This window comes from Pieris napi, chromosome 24, assembly GCF_905475465.1.
Source record: "Pieris napi chromosome 24, ilPieNapi1.2, whole genome shotgun sequence".
Taxonomy (NCBI): Eukaryota; Metazoa; Arthropoda; class Insecta; order Lepidoptera; family Pieridae; genus Pieris; species Pieris napi.
In genome coordinates this window covers 4,269,576-4,291,919 of record NC_062257.1, presented here as the reverse complement: position 1 = coordinate 4,291,919, position 22,344 = coordinate 4,269,576, and the positions used below count along the sequence as shown (strand labels likewise).

The following is a 22,344-nucleotide window of genomic DNA, read 5'->3' as shown; positions in this document are numbered from 1 at the left end:
TTTGAATACTTTCTTCAAATACATTTTCAGCCAGTCAATACTTACGGTATCAAGTCGCCCAGCGCTCACTACTTGTGATATATCCAAAGAACATCTATAAGAAATCATTTTAATTATTCACTCGCCTTAGAGAATCAGAACCGAGACTTCTCTTATTGACATATAGACCAGGGTAGAAGCATTTCAAAAAAATAAAAAGTGAAAAAAAAAATAACAGGATGTTTCATCCTACTGTTATTTTTGTACATTGTAAAAGGTGGAGAATATTACAAAAATGAAAGGAAAAATAATTTACGGGCGATCTGAGTTCGGGAAGGGGAAGGGGGTGAGTTTTTAAGGGTAAAAAACGGTTCATCTCGATTTCCGGCAAAACTAAAAGCCCTATGGAAAAAAGTCAAATGGCAAAGTTGTAGATAATAAAAAGATCTAAAACTATTGTACTTACACTTTTTTCACATAATCTCAAAATTTAAGTGTAATTTTTATAATACTATTCTCCTTTTCCATGGTTTTCATCCTACTATTTTTTTTGGTTTCAAAAATTATCCACCCTGGTCTAATATGCCACATGTGATGTCTCGTTTCTGAATCTCTTAACGTCTTTAGATATAATTAATAGTGCATTAGTTGCTTGCTTGAAGAAATCGACACACCAATATTAGTAAAGTTGGCAGAAATATTAATACGCAATAAACTAGAAATAGCTTTTAAAAACATTATGGCCGTGCTGCTGTGAAATTGTCAGCAAACTCAAATAAAATTTTAAACATTTGGCATTCATTCCTTCTGCATATTGGTCGTAAAATAATAATTTATAAATTAAGTGTATTAACAGTAATGTTTGTGAAATAGACTATCTGTGACTGGGGAGCGTTCAAGTATTTCGTCACGCAATTTTTGGAGATTATTGACCCCCCCCCCATGTAACGCGCCGTAACGATTTTCTGTTTCTGTTGTACCCAAGTATAGTAAAACATTTCGTAACCACCTAGTGACCCTTTATACCTAAAAGTTACCATTATGTGGTTGAAAATAATATTAACAATAACGCGTAATCCCTGCCCCGTATCGTAACGTTTTACAAAAGGACCCCCCCCCCCCCCAAAATTCGTTACGTAATACTTGAACGCTCCCTTTGTGTGAAGCATAATTGTAATAGTGTGTGTTATATACACTATTTTCTCTTCTCACTTGTTTACATTTCTTCATTCCATTAGAATACTTTAGACTGTAATATGCTATTCGTAAACATGACAATTGCACATCGTGCTATATGTATGATGCAATATGATTATCAAGTTTCACTGATGAAAACTATCGCGTACAACTTTGGAAAAACCTTATTCCTTTGGCCTTAAAAAAAATATAATATAATATGTTAGTAAAAGACTAATTACGTTACTATTTCAATTAATTTTAAAATTTAATCAATATAAAAAATAATAAAATAAAATCAAGTATCAAGTAAGTTTAATCCACAAAATATATCAAACTTTTAGCGATACCATACTAATTTTTTTTTAATTTGCCTTAGCCAGACTCGTTCACTAGACGACTCATAGTCGTTGTATGTTAAAAAAAGCGTTAAAAATATCGAGTTGCGTTTGTATACTGTCAGTTTCAAGTTTTATTTAATTATTTCCAATGTTTATTCAAAAGGACCTTAAACGGCCGAAAAGGCACAAAACACTTCGCCAAATATTTTAATTTACAAGGTTTTTATTCTGCAAACCCTACACAAAGCTCCAAATTGGAATTAATAATCATCTATCAGCAGGAAGCATTCAACAATTGGAGCCCCGATTAGCATTATAGTTAGAAACGCAAACATATCAAGGTGAATCACGGTTGAATATCACCGCATACTCGACCAGTCCCAAGTAGCACACGTTCACGAGTACAACGCATGGTCAGCTATTAATCGACCAGTCACAAGTACCACCCGTTCACAAGTACAACGCATGGTCAGGTATAAATAGACCAGTCACCACCCGTTCACGAGTACAACGCATGGTCAGCTATCAGCCAAAGTTGAATACGCGATAATTTTCGTTAATGTAATGAAACTTGACTATGAGTTAAAAGTAACACCTTCCGAGGTTTTCGTCCTTCCCGGCTCGATCCCAGTCATAAAGGCGGATGGAAGCCTGCGCCCCCCTCTCTTTCAGGACCGACTGTTTCACAATTCAATATAAACACACAAGCAAACAAACAGAAAATTATCAAAGCCCTGTCACACATAATTCACACGTAAATTACCATCCTGAATTAATACGTTATAAATTTATTTATTAATTAATAAAAATATGTAGGAAAGTGGACAGTTTTGGCTTTGCGCATGGACAGCAAAATAAAACCGGTGTAGACTTTGTGATGAAAGAAAAGAGTTTGACCAAACCTCCAGATGGCTTTGCAAGTTTATTAACGGCCGTTTCCTATACTCAATCCCAATTTTACTATTAGATTGATATTTCAATCCATTTCTCATAACCGACTGATGGATCGATAAGTGTTTTTGTAAACCATCTTTGGAGGGATAATATTTAGTATTTCAAAGATGTCTATGCGAGATGCACAGATCACAGACTGTCTTAAGCCATAGACTAACCACGTAAACAAATCTCGATCCGTTTACTTCACAGAATATAAATTTGAGTTTCTATAGTTTTATTAATTGCTAAAGCTAAGAAAGCAGCATTGATGCCAACACAAACATAATGTCCCCCCTTAAACCAACTTCAAATACTCCTAAATATCGATTAAACCCGTAAAAATTTTGTAGTACACTCGGTTTGAGTGGTAATTTCAAATATGAAAAATACATTCAAGTAGTATAAAATTTCGATCTTGGAGTATTATATCTTTGATACTTCAGTCTACCACGCTTGGAGTTTATATTTCGTTTAGTTGGTTGGTTGCGTTCTAGTATTAATATAAATTGTATAGGATATTCAGGCCTTAACTGGCGAATTAATCTTCGCTAAAAATAATCGCTAACATAAATAACTCGACAATATTTTGTAAAAATAAAAAAGATTGCTAAAGCCATTTTTACTTGCCAATCGAGGGTGAGTTACAACTCCCCTTAAAAAGGCTATTTTAAAAGCGGTTTTATTGTCTCTTAAGCGCAAAGCCAAAAACAGTAGACCAAACGCATAACCTAGAGGAACGGACCTGCCGAGGTAGTCATCGTTCTGAATGCCCATCCCTGGATCCCAATCCCATAGTTCGCATTGCAGCACCTGGCTCTTTCTTGAGCTTATTAACGCCTTAAAACAATACATATAGGCTATCATTAAAATGCATTTCCTCCAATTCATATTTTATAGGGGGCAAATGACAGCCCATGCCCCATTTTAGCACGCACACAGCGCTGCCTAAATCAGTGGGATTAACTTTAAAGTACAGATACCGGCAAACTTCTTGAGCATTAAACAAGGGAGTGTGGGGAAAGTTTGCGCATCGCAGGACACAAACTGATTTACCAATCACGCGATCGACACGTCACTCCCGCCGCCCCGAGTGATACCTAAAAATCGCTTCTGCTTCTGGAAATTTGTTCAAGACGTTTGCCGGTATCTATACTGTGACTACTGTAGACAATTCGTTTTTCTTTTAATTACACAAAAACGTAGTCTAGCTCTGAATGTATCAGGATTGAAACTAATAAAAATATAACTTATAATAATTTATGAAGATATTATGTCTGACATTATTCTGACAGTACTTTTTATTATACTTTACCTGTATATGCATAAAGATAAAAGCATTGTAAAAAGCTGTGAGGTATAAGCGAATGCATAATAGAACGTAGATTATCTCTGGCTAGAAGCATGCTGTCAATTCTGACGTATAGTGCTTTTCATGAAAGAAGTCCCGCGGTGATTTTTGGAACTAAATTTGACAGGTCGGCAATGTTGTCATTCGTCGATGTTATCAAGTTCGTTTGTTGTGGTAGATTTTTGTGAATTTTTAACTAGCTTAGTGCATTTTTAAGATTGATTACAATGCCAAAAGTTGTAAAAAGTTCGGCTCGAGAAATGATATTAAAGGTGAAAGAGTTCTGTGAAGCGGAACATAGGAATCAAGGTGTTTTAATACCACTAAACAATGTTCGGAAGAGAGTTGCCACCATAACAGGTACTTTTTAGAGTTGCCATTTAATATTTTTTTGCTGTATTGATGGGACTTTTATGATTTAAATTCGTTTTTGCGACAAAATTTAATAAATACATAACGTGATGAAACTAGGTAACTGAAATTAAAACATATATTACATAAGCATTATAAACTTAAAGTTACTATTATTTTTAATTGTTCATAATTTAATTGCAGGTGTGTCAGAGAAAACTGTAACAAGAATTACAAACGAAGGTATAATAGCGGTGTGTACTTCGAAAAAAATTGTAACCCAACAATTATGCAATAAACTCTGAATAAAAAATTGTATTGCTTTTCTTTACCCTATTTTCTCATCTTTTCTCTGTAAGTAGGTAGAACACCGCTAATATAAGTAAATAAAAATATACTTTTTACATAACAGAAATGCAAACTTTTTACATGCAGAAAATAATATTTTTTGATAAATTACATCTGCTAAAAAAAATAGCATCTGTAAATAAAATAGGTAAATTTTTTTACTCATAAATGGCAACATTACGTTATGCGATTGCAGCGCCGCGTCTGGGGGACTTCTTTCATGAAAAGGACTATACATATCAAATTAACATCACAGATCAAAGTAACATTACTTTTTGTTTTTGATACATACAATTGGACTTATCAAGAACTCTTTTTTTCAATTTAAATTATGTTCAATTTGATTATAATAAAATGAATTCGAGTTATAGTAAATCAGAATTAACAATGTGTTAAGCATTAAAAAGCAAAAGTAACTGCCGCAAAATCTCGCAAAACACATGAAAAATAAACATTCGTTAGAGAATTGGAGAAAAATCTGAAATAAACGTGTTTTATGAGTATGAAAATCTAACGAAATACCGTACCACATGCCCCCACTAACCTAATATAAAATAAAATTACGCGTCGAAATTATCTTTCGGTTTTTATAGATTAAATCATTATACAAGTTTTTCTAATTATTAAATTTCCTAATTTCTCTCCTACGAAAATATCGAAAAATGCCATAAAAACTGAAAAGAAAAACATGAGTTCGACAAATATAAATTTTGGTAATCTTCACAAGAAATTTTGGATTTTTTAATAAGTGAAAGTTATTTAAATGAAATCATACAAAATATTTTTGACTTTCAACTTTCGTTGAAAGATGTGTAGCGTTTTTGTCGTAGAAAAGGGAGAGCAATTGAGACCGATTGAGAGAGAGTGAGAAGGGTGAATTACCTTATAGAAATTCTATTTTCAAAATTAAAATTTCATAAAGAGAATTTATTAAATATTAGTATTTTAAAAAAATATTATTTTTATTAATGCCAATGCCAAAGAAGTTTCACTTCTGACATGTGTACTTTGTACGCACGCACTTTTTTCATTTTCTTTAAGAATTTCTGCTCATGTTCCAGTTTTTAATAGGTAGCGCCTTTTTTATTCGATACCGATACAATTCAACGGTTACAGAATACGTTTTTACCGACAAATATTGCAGTCCGTTTTACCGACACCTAGCGGATAAAATTCTCTTTGTTTCTGCGACATCTAGCGACCATTACATAACCCAGTGCATGCCTACCGACACCACTCACCTGCCCAATTTGTCGTCATCGTTGCCATCATCCTTGTCGAAAACTTCAATTTCCAACGCCTGACCCAACGATTGCATAACACGTGCCTTAGTAAAATTATATTCACCATATTAAATTTAATACCCCTATGCATCTACCCGCATCAAAACTTTTTATTTTTTTTTAAATATAGTTTTTGTAACTGAAATTAGTCTCATTCAGAAAGGTTGCCCAAATATTATATATACGCGGTGTCCGTCCCAAAACCAATAACGTTATATAATCAGAAGGTAGCGTTTTCAGGTTACGTATGGATACGTAAAGGATACGCAATCCAATACTGGATTGTATGAGGCAAGATTTGGTTTAGATGTTCCTGCGTGCACTTAAATGTTGAGCGAGTGTGACGTCTTAGGGGCCGTTCAAGTATTACGTAATATAGGGGGAAGGGGGGTCTGTGATTTACTTATTTGGTGATTACGTCATCAGTAATTATTAACTTTTTTACACATATTACCCACACGTTGTCTATGCTTGAAAAAGAAATGCATTTTAGATGATTCCTACAAAAGATTAATACGTTTATGTACTATTATTTTTGAGAGCTTTGCTTACTTTTGAAGAGAAGGGGGGGGGGGGGATTGTAGAAAATCTGCTTACGTAATACTTGAACGGTGCAATGTAACAGATTCTTGTATTAAAACATATTTTTAACTTCGTCTATCCAAAAATGTAAGCAATGCAACCGTTTATATCCATAAATACTCTGATTTACTAAGCTAGGGAAAATTAGCAACAAATTGTTAAGAAAATCTTGAATATGCCAAAAAAATCTCTACAAGTAAACATGCGTTAACAAGAGATGTGCCGACTTTCCAACACAAAAATAAATTATTTCCACTATTGTCACGATAGAGGGTACCTCATTTTTTTTGATAATTTTTTGAGCCTCGATTTTTTTTACTTTTAGACTCGATATTATGTAATCCTAGCAGCTGGTAATACTGCGATGGAGTATTCGAGAAAAAAAAACAAAAATAAAAAAATGATTTATTTTTTAATCATACATGAGAGTTCTATCGAAGTTTTCAAAACGCTGTGGATCAATGACAAGCAAATAAAACGCTCTAATTCGCGTTTTTTTTTTAATTCTCCTAAAACCCTTGGTTTAAAAACTAGACTATTTTGGAAATGTATAGTCGGTACACCTCTTAAGGCAAGTCATATGTAATCGTTAGTCAATTCCAGTTCTCGTCATATTGAGAATTACCTGGCAACATTCATACAATTCAATAACTAGTGCAACCATAACCATCTTAAATCTGCTATTTTCAACAAAAAAACTGAACTACCCTCACAATTTATATTTCTATATATTTTTTTTTAATATTACAATTGTTTAACTGAAACTTCTACCACAGGTATTTGAAAAAGCAGATTTAGGACCCAGTGCAATTGAAACTGCAATATTAACTGTAATTTAATATCTTTACCTCACACCAGAATTCCCATCTTGGGTTGACGTCGTTATCGATATGTTTGGTCTTCCATTGCTGGGCACCGACTGTTATTATCGCGTAAGGGTCGGACTTACCCTTACCTGAAAAGGAAGATTGAGAAGGACTTGAATTCGTGAATTAGTAGTACACGTTAGTTGTGCTAAACAGTGGTAATGACGTACAGATCCGAGCGGTAACGCAAGTTCGGCTCTGTACATCGAGAGCAAACAACGTATATGGCGAGAGAAGGTATTTGCTACCGCGGCTAATAAATGGTCTACCAAATCACATACTAGATTGCCTAACGCCAACCAACATAAACAGTAAATTAAAAAACTACTTTTATATGCATTTGTCGCGCTCCTAAACAAGACTGTTATGGTTACATCAATATAAACCACAGCGGTTTGCTAATGTAACTTATTATGATTTTATTATATTTTTTTGGTAAAATAAAGAAATTAAAAAAAAAAGTGACAGAATAACACAAGAATAGTGTCATCCCCTTGATAGACTAAAAACTCATCAAAATCCCGCGAAATCTAGGATTTAATCCGCCCATAAATACTTATTTATCTGTTTCGTAACAATGATTTACACAAGACTTCATTGACACTGCTAACTTTTACTAATATTATTTTTTTTCTACTAAGTATTAGTATTTTTTTTTTTGCGACTGAGGCGCGACTAATGCTGAGTCAGGGCCAATTACAACCACAGCACACACACATAAAACGTATCTAGTTTTTTAAAAGGAAAAAAATAGGATTTCGCAATTTTTTTTTTATTATTGTTATATTGTGATTGTTAATTATTGTATGTATTTGATATTTTTCTCTTGCACGCTCACTATACCAAAAATGCAGGTAAAAAAACAAACATACCTATCATCGAAACGTCTTTCTTCATAAGGTTTTGAGCTTGAACTAAATGTATGCGAAGAACACCCTGCAAACATTTTAATACTTTTTACCAGTAATTTTGTTTTTATAAAAAAAAACAGTTATTTTTATTTATTTGTTCCTTGAACTTTGAAGATTCCAGTCGAGAACCTGGTAATGGATACTTGGATACTTCCAGAGCATACAGACTTTCCACTTTCAGCTTTTTATCCTGTCAATTGGTTCCAATTCTCATTTAATTTGATACGAGGGCCTAAATATCGCGATTTGACGAAGGCGGTTCACAAAGACCTGGACTCAGCGTGGTCCTTAATACCATAATACATTTGACGGCGAATCCATGGGTCCCGGGTTCGATCCCCGGCTGAGACAAACATCGATGTGATGAGCATTTGGTGTTGTGCTTAGGTCTTGGGTGTTTAAATATGTATTTATATGTCTATCTATCTATAATATGTATGTATATCCGTTGCCTAGTACCCATAACACAAGCTTAACCAGCTTAACATGGCACTAGGTCAATTGGTGTGAATTGTCCAATAAAAAAAAAACATTATAAACGACTGGTTACCTCAGGATCCGGCATCCGTAGGTCAACGGTAGGTATTTCATCGCTGAGTTTGATCGGCAATTTGTTTGGTAATACCATCATTTTAGCCACTTGCTCTATGATGCAACGACGTAAGATGTCACTGAAAAGTTTATAAGCTTTCAACTGAGTTCGTCCGTGTGTGGGATGGGAACAATTATGTTGTTTAATTAAAACACTATTTTGACCGGATTGAAGTTATGTATTATTATAAATTTACAACTATTTAACATAATAACATAAGACATAGACGACACACAAAATCAGCAGTCTGTGAACACATACTAGATAGGCCTAATCACTACATACGCTTTGACCAACCGAAAGTACTTGCGAAAGAGAAAAGATTCTTCCCAAGATTGGTACGCGAAGCCATTGAAATCAAAAAACACCCCAATTTCAATAGAGAAGACGGCCTAAAATTGTCTAACACCTGGGATCCAATAATATCCAAATTAAAATCTCAAAAAGAAAAACAATCCGCGAAAATAGAGGACACCGTGAGCCATTTTTGCCAAACCCCTCCATCTTTTAGTCGATACCAACTCCGGGGAAATAAATACAGATAATGCAACTTTCTCTGCAGCTGTGATACTTTTTGACATTCAACATCTTTTGTCTTCAGTCACCGTGACCACGCACGCTGTAAAGCACGCGAAACGTCGGATAAATTTAAAATTATGTTAAATAGTTGTAAATTTATAATAATACATAACTTCAATCCGGTCAAAATAGTGTTTTAACTAAATGAATAAAAGTTATGTTAATCAAAGACAATACAATTATGTTGTTTTTTTATGTAACGGGAGGCAAACGGGCAGGAGGATCTTCTGATGTTATAGGTCGGTTAAGCTGGCGCGTTCACAGTACTCACACTAATGCTTGCTAAATTTCCAATTTGCCAAGCTATATTTAGTCTACTCTGGTTTTAGTAAGGTTGGGTGGGTTGGGTTTTGTGTTTTTTTCTGGATATGATATATTATACGATAATATAATATATTATATTATTTTTATTGCGTACATAACTAACAATTCTTTCATTAAACTGTTTTTATTAAGATGCTTAAAATAATTAAAAACATTGTACACTATTTCACGAGATTGTCCTGTTAACGTTTTGCCGGAACCAATTATTTCATAAGACATTTTTTTCGAAGTATTCTAACTTCCAACCAAATACAAAACAATCACAGACAAAATAATAATGAGAAAAAAGATCAAAGCAAAAGCAAAACAATAACTGTCTCTTTTATACTCATAAGCTTGACCGAGCGCGAGAGAAACGGACATTCGTTTCATGATGCATATTCAGTGTGACGTCACGCCTCGCGCTTATTCACAGACACTACACAAGCACAAAGTGTAAATGTGTTGAAGCCGCCAGCTTTAGATATGAGACCTATAAGTGATACCGCCGCCCACCACACTCGTTGCCAGAAGGCTCGCAAGTGCGATACCGGCCTTTCAAAAATTGGTACGCTGTTCTTGAACCCTAAGCCTGATGATTTTAGGTACTTGACGTAAAAATCGAGAAATGAGTTAAGTTTGGTGGCGGTTGTTGGAAGGATTTTTTTTAGGTAACAGGAGGCTCATCTGATGTTAAGTGATACTCATGGACAGTCACATCTTAATATATATAAATTACGTGTCACGTTGTTTGTCCGCTATGGACTCCTAAACTACCGAACCGATATCAATCAAATTTGCACACCGTGTGTAGTTTGATCCAACTTAAGAGATAGGATAGCTTATATCTCAATTTATACCCGCAATATTATTTTATTGCAAATTATTTGATACAATTCTAACAGATGGCGCTGTGTTGAAAGTACCAACGTTTCACATAAGCTACAATTAAATGGCATAAACACCAAAAAAGCATGGTGGTCATGACTGGTGTTCTCCTACCGTTTCCCTAGAATAGTTTACTACTATGTAATATAACAAAAACCTTAGCCACAGCAACGCTTGGCCGGTCTGCTAGTATTATTATATTTATTTTTTATAACTGCAGCCAGTTTTAACAGCATGTTTAATGTAACTAACCTGAATCCTGGCATATCCAGAATATCAGCAGCTCCCACTAAATTGAAGTCTATGGACGGATTATTTAGGAAGAACACTTGGAGACCACCCACTAGAGGAATTTTCGTTATCAACGGCTTCATTATCACACGAAGCATGCCGTGAATCTGAAAAATATAAGAAATTAATAAGTGGCTAGAACCTTTATGACTTTAAGAAAAGGAAAAGTTAAGTATTTACTGTCGCCCATGGATAGAACACCAGGAGGTTTGCGAGTACGTAGCCGGCCTTAATGGCCACGAACAATACTTTATAGAATAGTTATCGTACTACATTGTACTCATGTGGAACCTGGTGTAATGGTTGCAGCTCCTTACAAACGTTGTGTAAAACAAATACTTGGCGATTAAAAAGAGTGGCGGAGAGTTTTATTGCCAGTTCTTCTCTTCCATTCTATGCGAGAGAGAGAGAACTGGCAGTAAATGTAAAATTAGAAGCATTTAATGTAAATTTATTTTTTGACGTTCATAAGTGTACATTGTGTTACCTACACTAATAAATGATTTTTGATTTCATTTGATTTATGAAAAAAATCAACAGTGTCCCTTGGGGGTATTAATTCGCAGTCCACAAGCTCGTCTAAAGCGCTGCATATTAAAAATGGTTTGACAGCTCTTGAAACTATTATTATATTTACTATATAACATTATAGAGTCTGGCTAATGAAAGAAGATAACGATAAAGCGCGGCAAATTAAAAAAAAATAAGTATGGTATCCCTAAAAGTTTGATATATTTTGTGGATTAAACTCACTTGATACTTGTTTTTTTTTACATTGATTTTAACTGTATTTCTATGAAATTAAATACAATATGTATTTAGTCTTTTGATACTTAAAATGAATAGCATTGCATGGAAAACTAAAACTATATTTGTTATAAAACACAACTTTATTCGGAATAATCAAAATTAGAATCCAAAAATCAATAAAACAAAGTTTAGGATTATACCTGTTAACTATTCGGAAAAAATATATAATAGAAATAAAAATGAGTAATTACATGAAGTATCAAGACAATAAATCATACTAACCTAAGAAATTCAATGACATTCTGTTGCCATCCGAAAGTTTTCAAATAATTCAATTATCTTCTTTCATTAGCTCTATATTATTTATTATTTACCTGCAAATCTTTGATTCCTCCTCTTATTCTTTGAAGAACGAATGAAATATCGCAATCTCCAGCGTAACTGAAAACAAATTGACCAGTTCAATTTGATTGATACAGTGAAACAATACACACAAGTACCGCAGTGGCGCTACAAATTCTAGATCTTGGCTTATTTTTTATTAGGCAACTAGATGATTATCTTTCTGTGTTTTCTGTCATAAGTGCTATAAGTGTTAAATGTATACAAAAAGTGTACATCTTTCCATTTATCCCTCCCTTCCGGAGAACGCGTTTTGGCCAAAATTCCCCGATGTCCAGATTGAGCATTCTGTTAAACGAGCTGGATCTGGACATCCATAGTTGCTCACCTCTGACTTTGAGAGCGATTTTCGTTTTTAAATATTATTGTTTTGCTTAATTAATTACATATTACTTCTTGCTTGCCTGTAAGTGCTTGACACATTAAAAACTGTATTTTACTTTTCTTCTGTCAATGTATCAGTGTGCCAAGCGTTGGCAAGCTTTTATGAATAAATAAATAAATAAAAGACGTTTTAAATAACTTTAAACGATTTCTTGTATTGAATTTAAATTAAAAACAAGATCAAAGTTACATTATGACACCATTGAGTTTGTCAATGATCTAGTCGAACTAGCTGTTGTGAAAGGATTTAAGAGCGTTACTTTTAAAAGAATTGCAGGATTTCATACAAATTTGTACTAAATCTCTTCATCTAATCATTCACTTTAATTAGTGCGAGTACAAGTGATTAGTAATTTAGATTAGTGCAGGTGTAGTGTAGTGTAGTGTAGTAGTGTCGAATTATTGTTTAGTGGCTCTGTTTCGTAAATTCAGTTGTCATATAGTTTGGCAGGCTCGCTGCGAGTGAGGGGGAAGGGAGGGCGCACGCGACGTCACTACTCGCAATTTACTCGCAAAAAAATAGAACACGCTTCTAATCACTTTACTACGCAGCCAACTAATCACTTGCACTAATCTTATTTAACAAATGTAAACAAAATATTGTAGACCTATTTTAAAAGAGTAAGTGTGGAGTTTCTTGCCCATTCTTCTCCACACGAAACTACCTTTTGGAAGGGGCAACTAGAATCTTCTTTGTATTTTGTTTGACGTTCAAAAGTGCCATTTTAGGTGGTCTAATTGAAATAAATGATTTGACTTTGAATCACTAATCTAAGTGAATACAGGCCTATAGCGTAAATACAGAGACAAAGAGGTTAATTAGTAAACCAAGTAAACATTTAATTAGCGTTATCAACTTAATCAACATAACCATAGACAAATATCGTAAAACTCACAATAAATCCACATCCATGATGATTTCATTTCTCGAAAGATTTTTATCGTAGACTTTTACGCCTCCCACTCTTGGTGCCTTAAAAAAAAAATCCAACTTCACATTATCTATATTCATAGACTATTAACATTCTTAGGGTCTGTTTCACAATGTATGGATAAAGTACCAAATAGCTATGCAACATATAAATTATCTGGAAGATTGTGCTATTTGACATTCATCGAACTCATAACTTATGATGGACTTTATGTGACGAATAGCGCTATCCGACAGTCGTGAATCGCAACAATGGTGTTTATCCTACCAATAAGTAATAAATTAATAATAATAAAATATTTATTTATTATTTATTATTATTGTTATTTTCCTTTAGACTTTACTTTTTTTAGATGTAACGGGTTATTTTGAGTTTTTTTTTTTTTTAATATTTTTTGCAATTCTTGTACTCTCTACCCTCTGTCGGTGTTTCTTTTTCATTATTCCACATTAGGGTTGCCTGGAAGAAATCGCTTGTTACATGTTTTTTGTACTTTTTTTATGTGTATGTTTGTAAATAAGGTAATAAAGCATAAATAAATAAATAATAAATAGCAAATTTAGAACTTATCCGTACATTGTGAAACAGACGCTTAATGTATTAAACTAGCTAAAATAAAAATGAGGAATAAAATGTTAAAAATCTCTAAAGCCCATTAAAAATATCTAATACAAACAAACCAGTGTCACTATCTTTTTAGGTCTGGGTCTCAGATTTCTTATCTGTTTCATGATCATTTGTCAATCTAATAGGCAAGTAGGTGGTCAGCCTCCTGTGCCTAACACACGCCTATTTGGGTCTTGGGCAAGCCGGTTTCCTCACGATGTTTTCCTTCACCGTTCGAGCGAATGTTAAATGCACACATAAAAAGTCCATTGGTGCACAGCCGAAACCGAAACGAACCTACGACCTCAGGGATGAGAGTCGCACGCTGAAGCCAACGAATGACAATGACAATTGACATTTTTAAAATGGCATTTGCAGAAATTACTTCCAATAGTTAAATATGGCGAAGATCTTATTTTATTGTTCAGGCTAATGTTTTGTTGATTCAGTCATTCATTTCTTGCACTCTACCCTCATTATTTGATTGATGATGATTTACTGCAATTTATCCCCCCCCCCCCTGTTAGTAAAAGCTAAGCTCTCAAAAATAATAGTACATAAACGCATTAATATTTTGTAGGAATCCTCGAAAATGCATTTCGTTTTGAAGCATAGACAATGTGTGGATAGCTTGGTGTATTGTTTTGGAAAAAAATGTACTATTCAATAAATGATTATTTGCGAAGACACTGTAGTTGATATCAATTTAATAAAATATGATATGTACGATACAAATAATATAAGAATTCACCAATTCATATGACTAATTATGTAAAATTTGTGCGCCATTGTGTGGCTGAATGTGCGAATTTACATACGATTGTACCATCTTTTGTATATACCATATTCTTGCAATAAATTATTATTATTTATATATGTGTAAAAAAGTTAATAATTACTGTTGACGTAATCACCAAATAAGAAAATCAAAGACTCCCCACCCCTATAGTGGTTACGTAATACTCGAACGATGGGGTCGTAATTAAATATTGAATTACTTACGATAGTACCAAGTATCATACGCTCGAACTTAAAACCATTGAGCTTAAAGTTAGCCAAGCTTTCTGCGACGGCTGGTTCAATTGTCTCCTTTAAAATGGTTTTAGCGTAGTGGTTCACATTTGGCCACACTTGAAGAAGGATCTGAAAATAATTGGCATAAAACCCTGTAAACATTTTATGCGCACGGACACTGTCAATGCCAGAGAGTTCCCGAGTGAGTTGCCGGCCTTTTAAGAATTGGTACACTCTTTTCTTGAAGGACTCTAAGTCGAATTGGTTCGGAAATACTTCAGTAGGCATAAAGTGCCTTTAGAAACGGTCAGTTGTGGAACCACAGGTGTCGAGGTGATACGGGTGGTATATCGTATTCAACCTCGACGTCCGATGATGAAACTCAGCTGCAGGTATTAATCCGAACAACTCCTCTGAACACGCTACATGGTAATTATGCGGTAGAAGATACAGAGTGACCCAACATCTCTACGCTAAGGGATCAAGCCGCTCGGAAAGGGATTTTTTTATGTTTACACAAGTGATCTTTTTCATAAGGTATTTAGATATGTTGATTTCCTAACTATTTACCTACTTTACAATAAAGTATTTTACGTTATTTCAGGTAATAATACTCTTTATGAGAACAATAAAGTACTTGTACTTTATTTCGTATGATGTGATTTTTTTAGTCGTAAATATTTTTTCGTTAAACGTAATCGAAATATGGATTAAAGGTGTACAATTTTTTAGTCGAGATACTAATTACAAACTGCAAAAAAGAAAAAAAATATATATTTGTATATTACAAATATATTTTTTTTATAAGGTAAACCCGACTTATTTTTATATAGTAGATATCTTACCCTGTTTAGCCACTCAGCGCGTTCCACATCCGGAAAGAAGACCTAGAAATATTATATACATCAAAAAGTTATCCTAGATTTTCTAGAATAGTCTAAATCAGATTGCTATTACTTAAAGCGTCATCACTACATAGTATAAAACAAAGTCGCTTTCTCTGTCCCTATTTCCCTTTGTATGCTTAAATCTTTGAAACTACACAACGGATTTTGATGCGGTTTTTTTAATAGATAGAATGATTCAAGAGGAAGGTTTATATGTATAATAACATCCATTAAATAGTGGAGAAGTACTGTTATTTTTGAGGTTTCTAATGTGATGTCGTAAATAATTACATTTTTTCCGCTTACATTGCAAACGCAGGCTGAATCCTACAAGTTTTATCACAATAATGTACTAAGTATTGTACACATTGAAAAGGTCTACAGAAAAGTCCGTGATAGTATATGTCTATCTCTTATGGATAACCCACAATAACTTTTTTTGTCATTTACTTTTTACGACAGATAATGGCTAATTTTCGAATGTTCATTTAATATAGATCTATATGGCCCTTTACACCGTATGATTTAAGTGAATATTTTCGAAGATATTACAGATTTAAAAATTGCGGGACGTAGTGTTTGCGGCGGTACCGGCCGGCCGCACAGTTTTTCTGTAGTGTATTTAGTATCAGCATTGCAGCCGTGCGAAGCCGGGGCGGGTCGCTAGTGTAATAAATAATTCAATTCATCGTAAAAAAAACGTGTCCAAAGACAATAGAAGACATATTTCAACGAAAGCACGAATCCAAAGGTTGTTCTTCAGTGACTCATTAAACGCTCATTCGTTTTGAAGGAATTTTAGTTTTGTAGAGGTGTAATCTATCTATATATATATATAATGAAAATGGTCTTCGTTTGAGGCTCAATCACGCCTAAACCACTGATCGTATCGACATGAAACTACCACCATTCGATGCGAAATGATGGTTTATGGCTATTTATTTATTAAATTCCAACGTTCCTTCATTTTTTTATTGCTGTTTTACTTTTATGAAAATTTATCCATACGGACTTCACCGCGGAAACATTCGGGGAGGCTTCCTAGAACCTCTAAACGTCAACATCTGTTAAAAGCTCGATTTTCGAAATATTTCAATTTTCTTAGCGGGAAGTTAAAAAGAAGAATATTAAAAATATGAAAAAAAAATAAAATAATGAAACATAAAATTTATTTTAATTCGTCCAGCAAAGCGGGCGCGAAACGGCTAGTTATTGTCTATATAGAAATTTCGTAATTCCATTTGTCCAATCGACGTATGATTATTTCGTAATTCCACTTGCACGTGGATCAATCAGTCGCCCTAAAACCGCCATGTAAGTCAGAAGACAATAAAGACAGTGAATTCTATTTCGGTTTTCATTTGGTGTACCTCAAACACTAAAGTTTCATTTCACGTATCCTTCCAACTCGCTAATCTCTCCTTTGATTAAAAACATTTTTAAAGACTCTCATTTCGATAGTTATACCATTTTTATAATATACTATTTACTATCCATATCAGCATACAATAAAATCTATAGTAGCAATAATTGTAAATATGTGAGCACAATTGTATTGTTTATTATAACACCGTGCGCCTATTTTATTTTAGTATAGTATTTATTTCTAGATACATGGTCTTCACATATAATTATGAAATCAATGTGTGCAAAATATTGACTTTGATATTGAAATTTTGACTTTCAAAAGTGCTTTTTTAATAGGCCTAATTGAAATAAATGATTTGAGTTTTTGGGCCTAAGCCAAGACGGGTTCCTCACGATGTTTTCCTTCACCGTTCGAGCGAATGTTAAATGCGCATATAGAAAGTCCATTGGTGCACAGCCAAGCATCAAACCTACGAACTTAGGGATGAGAATCACACGCTGAAGCCACTAGGCCAATACTGCTCTGCTAATTTAATTGATATACCTATAATTAATTATTTATCTAGTACTTGTATGAGACAATCGCGGCAGAAGAACTTCATCTATATATATCTACGTTCTTACCCAAGCTGGAAGATCATCAAGCCGTGCCAGCACCACATCCTTCTCGGATGAAACAGCAACGACTTTTGCGAGGTTCCTCCTGTACTCATTCTCCCTTCGCCACTGGTCTCTCAATACTGAGAGAACAACTGGTCCAATCAACCATGCCACACTCCATTGCATGTAACCCACCAGGTATACTGCTCCCACTATTGATACCTGAAGAACAATGGTAACAATTGTTACTTAGACAGTGATATCACGTTATTAAGCATTTAAGTATTGAAGTGAAACTTCTTTATCGGCGTTGGAAAAAAATTTACACACATTTGTCACATTTTTCGGTTATCCGCCATCTTTTTCTTGTCCCTACCACGGTTGATCCGACGAGATTAAAAGGCATTAATTAACAAAAATATATAATAACGATAACAATGATAGTAATAGTTACAATTAATGAAATTCTGTAATAATCTTACTAGTAATAAGGTAAAATGAAATAATTGTATTTGTATTCATGTCTATGATAATAAAAGCCTTTTTTTAAACTTTATCTAATTTAACTTTATTTAACCAATTTCTGTTAAGTTGCATATAGTAGATCATTTTTCGAAAAATAAGGTCATAAAGAAGTTTCACTTCTTACGTGTGTACACCTAGTACACGCACACATTTTTTTTAATTTACATGTAACAACTAAATATTTGTAGTAATTTGCGCATGCGCTAATTAAAGATTTAAGTTGGCGCCTGGTAGATAGTACCGGTGACCCCAAAGCTGGTGCTTTCCTCGCTCAATAAGTATCGCAATACAGCGAGGAAATGCTGCTAGAGCTAAAGGTACACTGCCACAGGGATATAATATATCTATACTAATATTATAGACAGGAATGGTTTGATTTTTTGTTTGTTTGAAATGAATAGGCTCCGAAACTACTGGACCGATTTCAAAAATTCTTTCACCGTTGGCAAGCTATACTATTCCCGAGTGACATAGGCTATGTTTTATTTTCAAAAAAATTAGGGATGCTTACTAAAACTTGAATAATCTAACCCAAGGTGTAAAAAAATAAACAAAAAACTTCCATCAATAGTGTGCGCTGCGAAAATGTCTCTATCTTTTATAGTTACGTCACAATAAGCGTCCTTTTATTAATTTTTTTTTATTAAAATACCACCGCTAGAAATGGCTCTTTATTCGTACCTAGGTATTGATCCATTACCAACGTTTCACATAAGCTACAATTTAATGGCATTACCACCAAAAAAGCATGGTGGATTGGTGTTCTCCTGCCGTTTCTCTTGAATAGTTTACTACTATGTAATATAACAAAAATCTTAGCCAGAGCAACGCTTGGACGAGTCTACTAGTACATAATAATAATAAAAAGTAAAGTATATGCGTTATAATATATTGCAGGTGATTTATATTTTAATACTGCTATGTTGATGCGTAATTGTTTGACTGGCTAAATATGTTTATTAAGTTTATTTAATTATATGTTTTTGATATCCGTCGGTCCATAACTGAGCATTTTCAAGTTTAGATTTCATCAAAATCATTTATTCATGTAACACAATGTACACTTATGAACGTCAATAAAGAAATACATATTAAATGCTTCTAATTTCACAATTAATGCCACTCAATGGCGTAGAACGGAAGAGAAAAAACTGGCAATAAACTCTCCGCCACTCTTTAATCGCCAAGTTTTTCATCTCCTTTAATAACGCTCAGTTTTAGAATTTTGGACGTAGGTATATGAATATCAGCCTGAAACTCTAATGACTCCATTTAAGCCAGTACATGACAAATTTAACCGTTTCGTAGATAGCAAATAAAATTAATATTTTTGTCACTAAATTAGTATATATACTATAGGTATATAATATAAATAGCATAAGGAAATAAAACTGATTAGATAACATTGTTTCCTAATGTGGTTAGGTATGTATATTTTCCCATTTACTTGAAATATTCCGTTATATTTAATTTACAGGATATTTTATAATATTTTTAATTAGAATCAAAAATATATTTTCACATAAGAATCATCTTAGAGCTTCTGAATGGTATAAGTTGTAAAAAGTAGTTCTTGTGTCATTCATAAGTGTATTATTCGCAAAAGCTTTTTTTTATAGAACAGGGGGCAAACGGGCAGGAGGCTCATCTGATGTTAAATTATACTGCCGCCCATGGACACTCTCTATGCCAGCTGGCTTCGCGATTGCGTTGCCGGCCTTTTAAGAATTGATACTCTCTTTTCTTGAAGGAATACGAAGGGCAGCCAGTGCGTCCACCACCGAATGCTGAATACTCCGATCATGGACGCCCAGAGGGGGATTTTTTTTTATATGATTTTTTTTTTAATACAATGAATTAACTTTATTATATTTAGGGTCCGATTCACCATGTATGGATAATGTACCAAATAGCTATGCAACACATAAATTATTTGTAAGATAAATTGTGCTATTTGACATTCATCGGACTCATAACTTATGATGGATTTTATGCGACGAATAGTCTGACAGTCGTGAAACGCAACAATAGTGTTTATCCTACCAATAAGTAATCAATAGATAATTTGAAACTTATGTAGAACTTATCCGTACATTGTGAAACAGACCCTTAATGTAATATTTATTATCATAATATTATAGATATTTCATATTCACAATCAAAAAAATGCGTAAATAATACTACTAAAGTGTCATGGAAGACCACAAAAAATCGCCGACAAAAAAAATCTGTCAATAAAAATGCATAAAACACCTGTTCTAATTTCAAATTGGGTTCTAAATTAATTATCTCATACAGTTAACGGTAAAACAAGGTTAGATACTTTAAGCATTGGTTCTTTTTCCAAGGTTGGTGACTCAGAGAGCCATGTACTGAAATGTGAGCCTTGAGTGGTTGCAATAAGGACGATAATGTCATATATTTATTCAAAAAGTCTGACATCATTGCATTGCTTGGGTGTTGTCTGAACACCATTCAATCGTAAATAAATGCGCGCGCCTACATCGATAGAATGCTAATATGAAAAATATTATTCATTATTTACACTTTACTGTGCAGTAGAAGTCAGAAAATAAACCTAGCGTGGATTAATTCAGTTGCAAATAAATACTTGATGATAACGGTGAAATAATTTCTTAAATCAGTTCAGTTGTAGAATTTAACCATTACATTATATTAGTGTAGATATGGCATGAAACAATTGACAAGGGGTAATGTTGTGGGGGGAAATGCAATCTTATCGAATTTTCTTTTATAACAGTAACTAAAATATACCTAATATAATTCACACAATATATTTCATATCGTCGACTAAAATAATCTAAGTATATATTAAAAACTTACCTTTTTAAAGAATCTGTAGATCATAGACAAGACGTTGGTATCACCATCATTGCTCACAGGCAGAGCAAACTTGCTATTTTCAGACATATTGCTTGCCTAAAAAAATTATATACTATATTTTCTCTTAACTAAACTTTGTATAACACATCTAAATTTTTCATTTATTAATTTTCAATGTAATGTTGATTACACGCTCCTATTATAATCAATGTTTGAATATTGGAATGTCAACAAATAGTCGCAAAATTAATAAAAAAATAAACTACAAGCAAACATAACCCATATTTTTAATACAACACACATGGTTCATACACTTACTTTTTTTAATCCATACACATTGTTCTTCACACAATGATAGTTATAATTTAACTTTAAAACTTGTATTTTTTTTTTTAATATACCTGTAAATTATTGTGATTTCTTACATTTCAATATCCATGTTTTTTACAGTGTGGTAATTTATTTTATTAGCTTGAAGTAAAACCTAATATATTGTTTGTATTCCGAAATTTATACATTACTTAAATATTCAAAAAGATTACCTTATCTTAGGATCAGGACTTCTTAATCCTAATAAGAACGCATTGCTAAGAAATGACTCTTATACGCTTTATTTATAAAGACGAAAAATAACTTTCAGATTTTTAAACTAGTGAAATATTTCGGACTATTCGGAGCAGACTAAAATTGCAGTGTGTCATTTTTATTTATAGGTTTTATTTTTAAACTTGAAATCAAACTTACCATACTCGCACTATTTATTTAGAAGATTCATCTGCTGATTATTCCGGCTGGTTCTAATGTGTACAAATATATGCAACCTCTTTGCTTGATTTGTAAAAAAAATACAATAAACAAGTGCTAAACAACAACACTTGACACGGCTGAGCCAGATGTGAAGTGTGAACTGTGAACATGTATAATAACATTTTGGCGAATATGTCATTGTCAAGTTGTGGATTGTCAGACTAACGAATTGCAATAATTATTCCATGGAACGGAATCTCATGGAAAATAGGGAAATAAAAATTTAGTCGTGGGCTATAGTAAATACCGTTTAAAATTGTTTAATGTCTTTATTATTGGGGTTAAGCGTATATTGACCCCCCACCATTTAAAATGGACTACATTGGGACATGTAGTCCCATAAATAAAATTGCGTCCTCTATCAAATGTTCAGTTTGGCCCTCAAATTGTAACATTTCAATGGCCTAAGTATAACCTACCTTTAGTAGTGATATTTTGTTTGTTGATTTGA

At 33.4% G+C, this 22,344-nt stretch overlaps 1 protein-coding gene across 5 annotated transcripts in view; it reads right to left on the bottom strand.

Moving 5' to 3' along the window:
- The window catches only part of LOC125061762 (extended synaptotagmin-2-B), a 38,168-nt gene extending 16,172 nt beyond the window's left edge, over positions 1–21,996 (bottom strand). Inside the window, exons 1-14 of one of the 5 annotated variants that reach the window (XM_047667355.1) lie at positions 21,831–21,996; positions 21,405–21,487; positions 21,087–21,182; positions 17,742–17,939; positions 15,708–15,749; positions 14,851–14,991; positions 13,207–13,283; positions 11,899–11,965; positions 10,736–10,881; positions 8,672–8,792; positions 8,083–8,146; positions 7,193–7,299; positions 3,175–3,269; positions 46–94 (exon numbers count right to left, since the gene is read on the bottom strand). In XM_047667355.1, the coding sequence (XP_047523311.1) occupies positions 46–94; positions 3,175–3,269; positions 7,193–7,299; positions 8,083–8,146; positions 8,672–8,792; positions 10,736–10,881; positions 11,899–11,965; positions 13,207–13,283; positions 14,851–14,991; positions 15,708–15,749; positions 17,742–17,939; positions 21,087–21,173 (1,194 nt within the window). In that variant the 5' untranslated portion in view covers positions 21,174–21,182; positions 21,405–21,487; positions 21,831–21,996. Of the gene's footprint in view, positions 1–45; positions 95–2,091; positions 2,175–3,174; positions 3,270–5,720; positions 5,807–7,192; positions 7,300–8,082; positions 8,147–8,671; positions 8,793–10,735; positions 10,882–11,898; positions 11,966–13,206; positions 13,284–14,850; positions 14,992–15,707; positions 15,750–17,741; positions 17,940–21,086; positions 21,183–21,404; positions 21,488–21,628; positions 21,648–21,830 lie in introns of those variants that run through there. The other 4 variants (XM_047667353.1, XM_047667352.1, XM_047667354.1 and 1 more) reach the window with 4 other exon arrangements.
- Between the last annotated feature and the right edge of the window lie 348 nt (positions 21,997–22,344).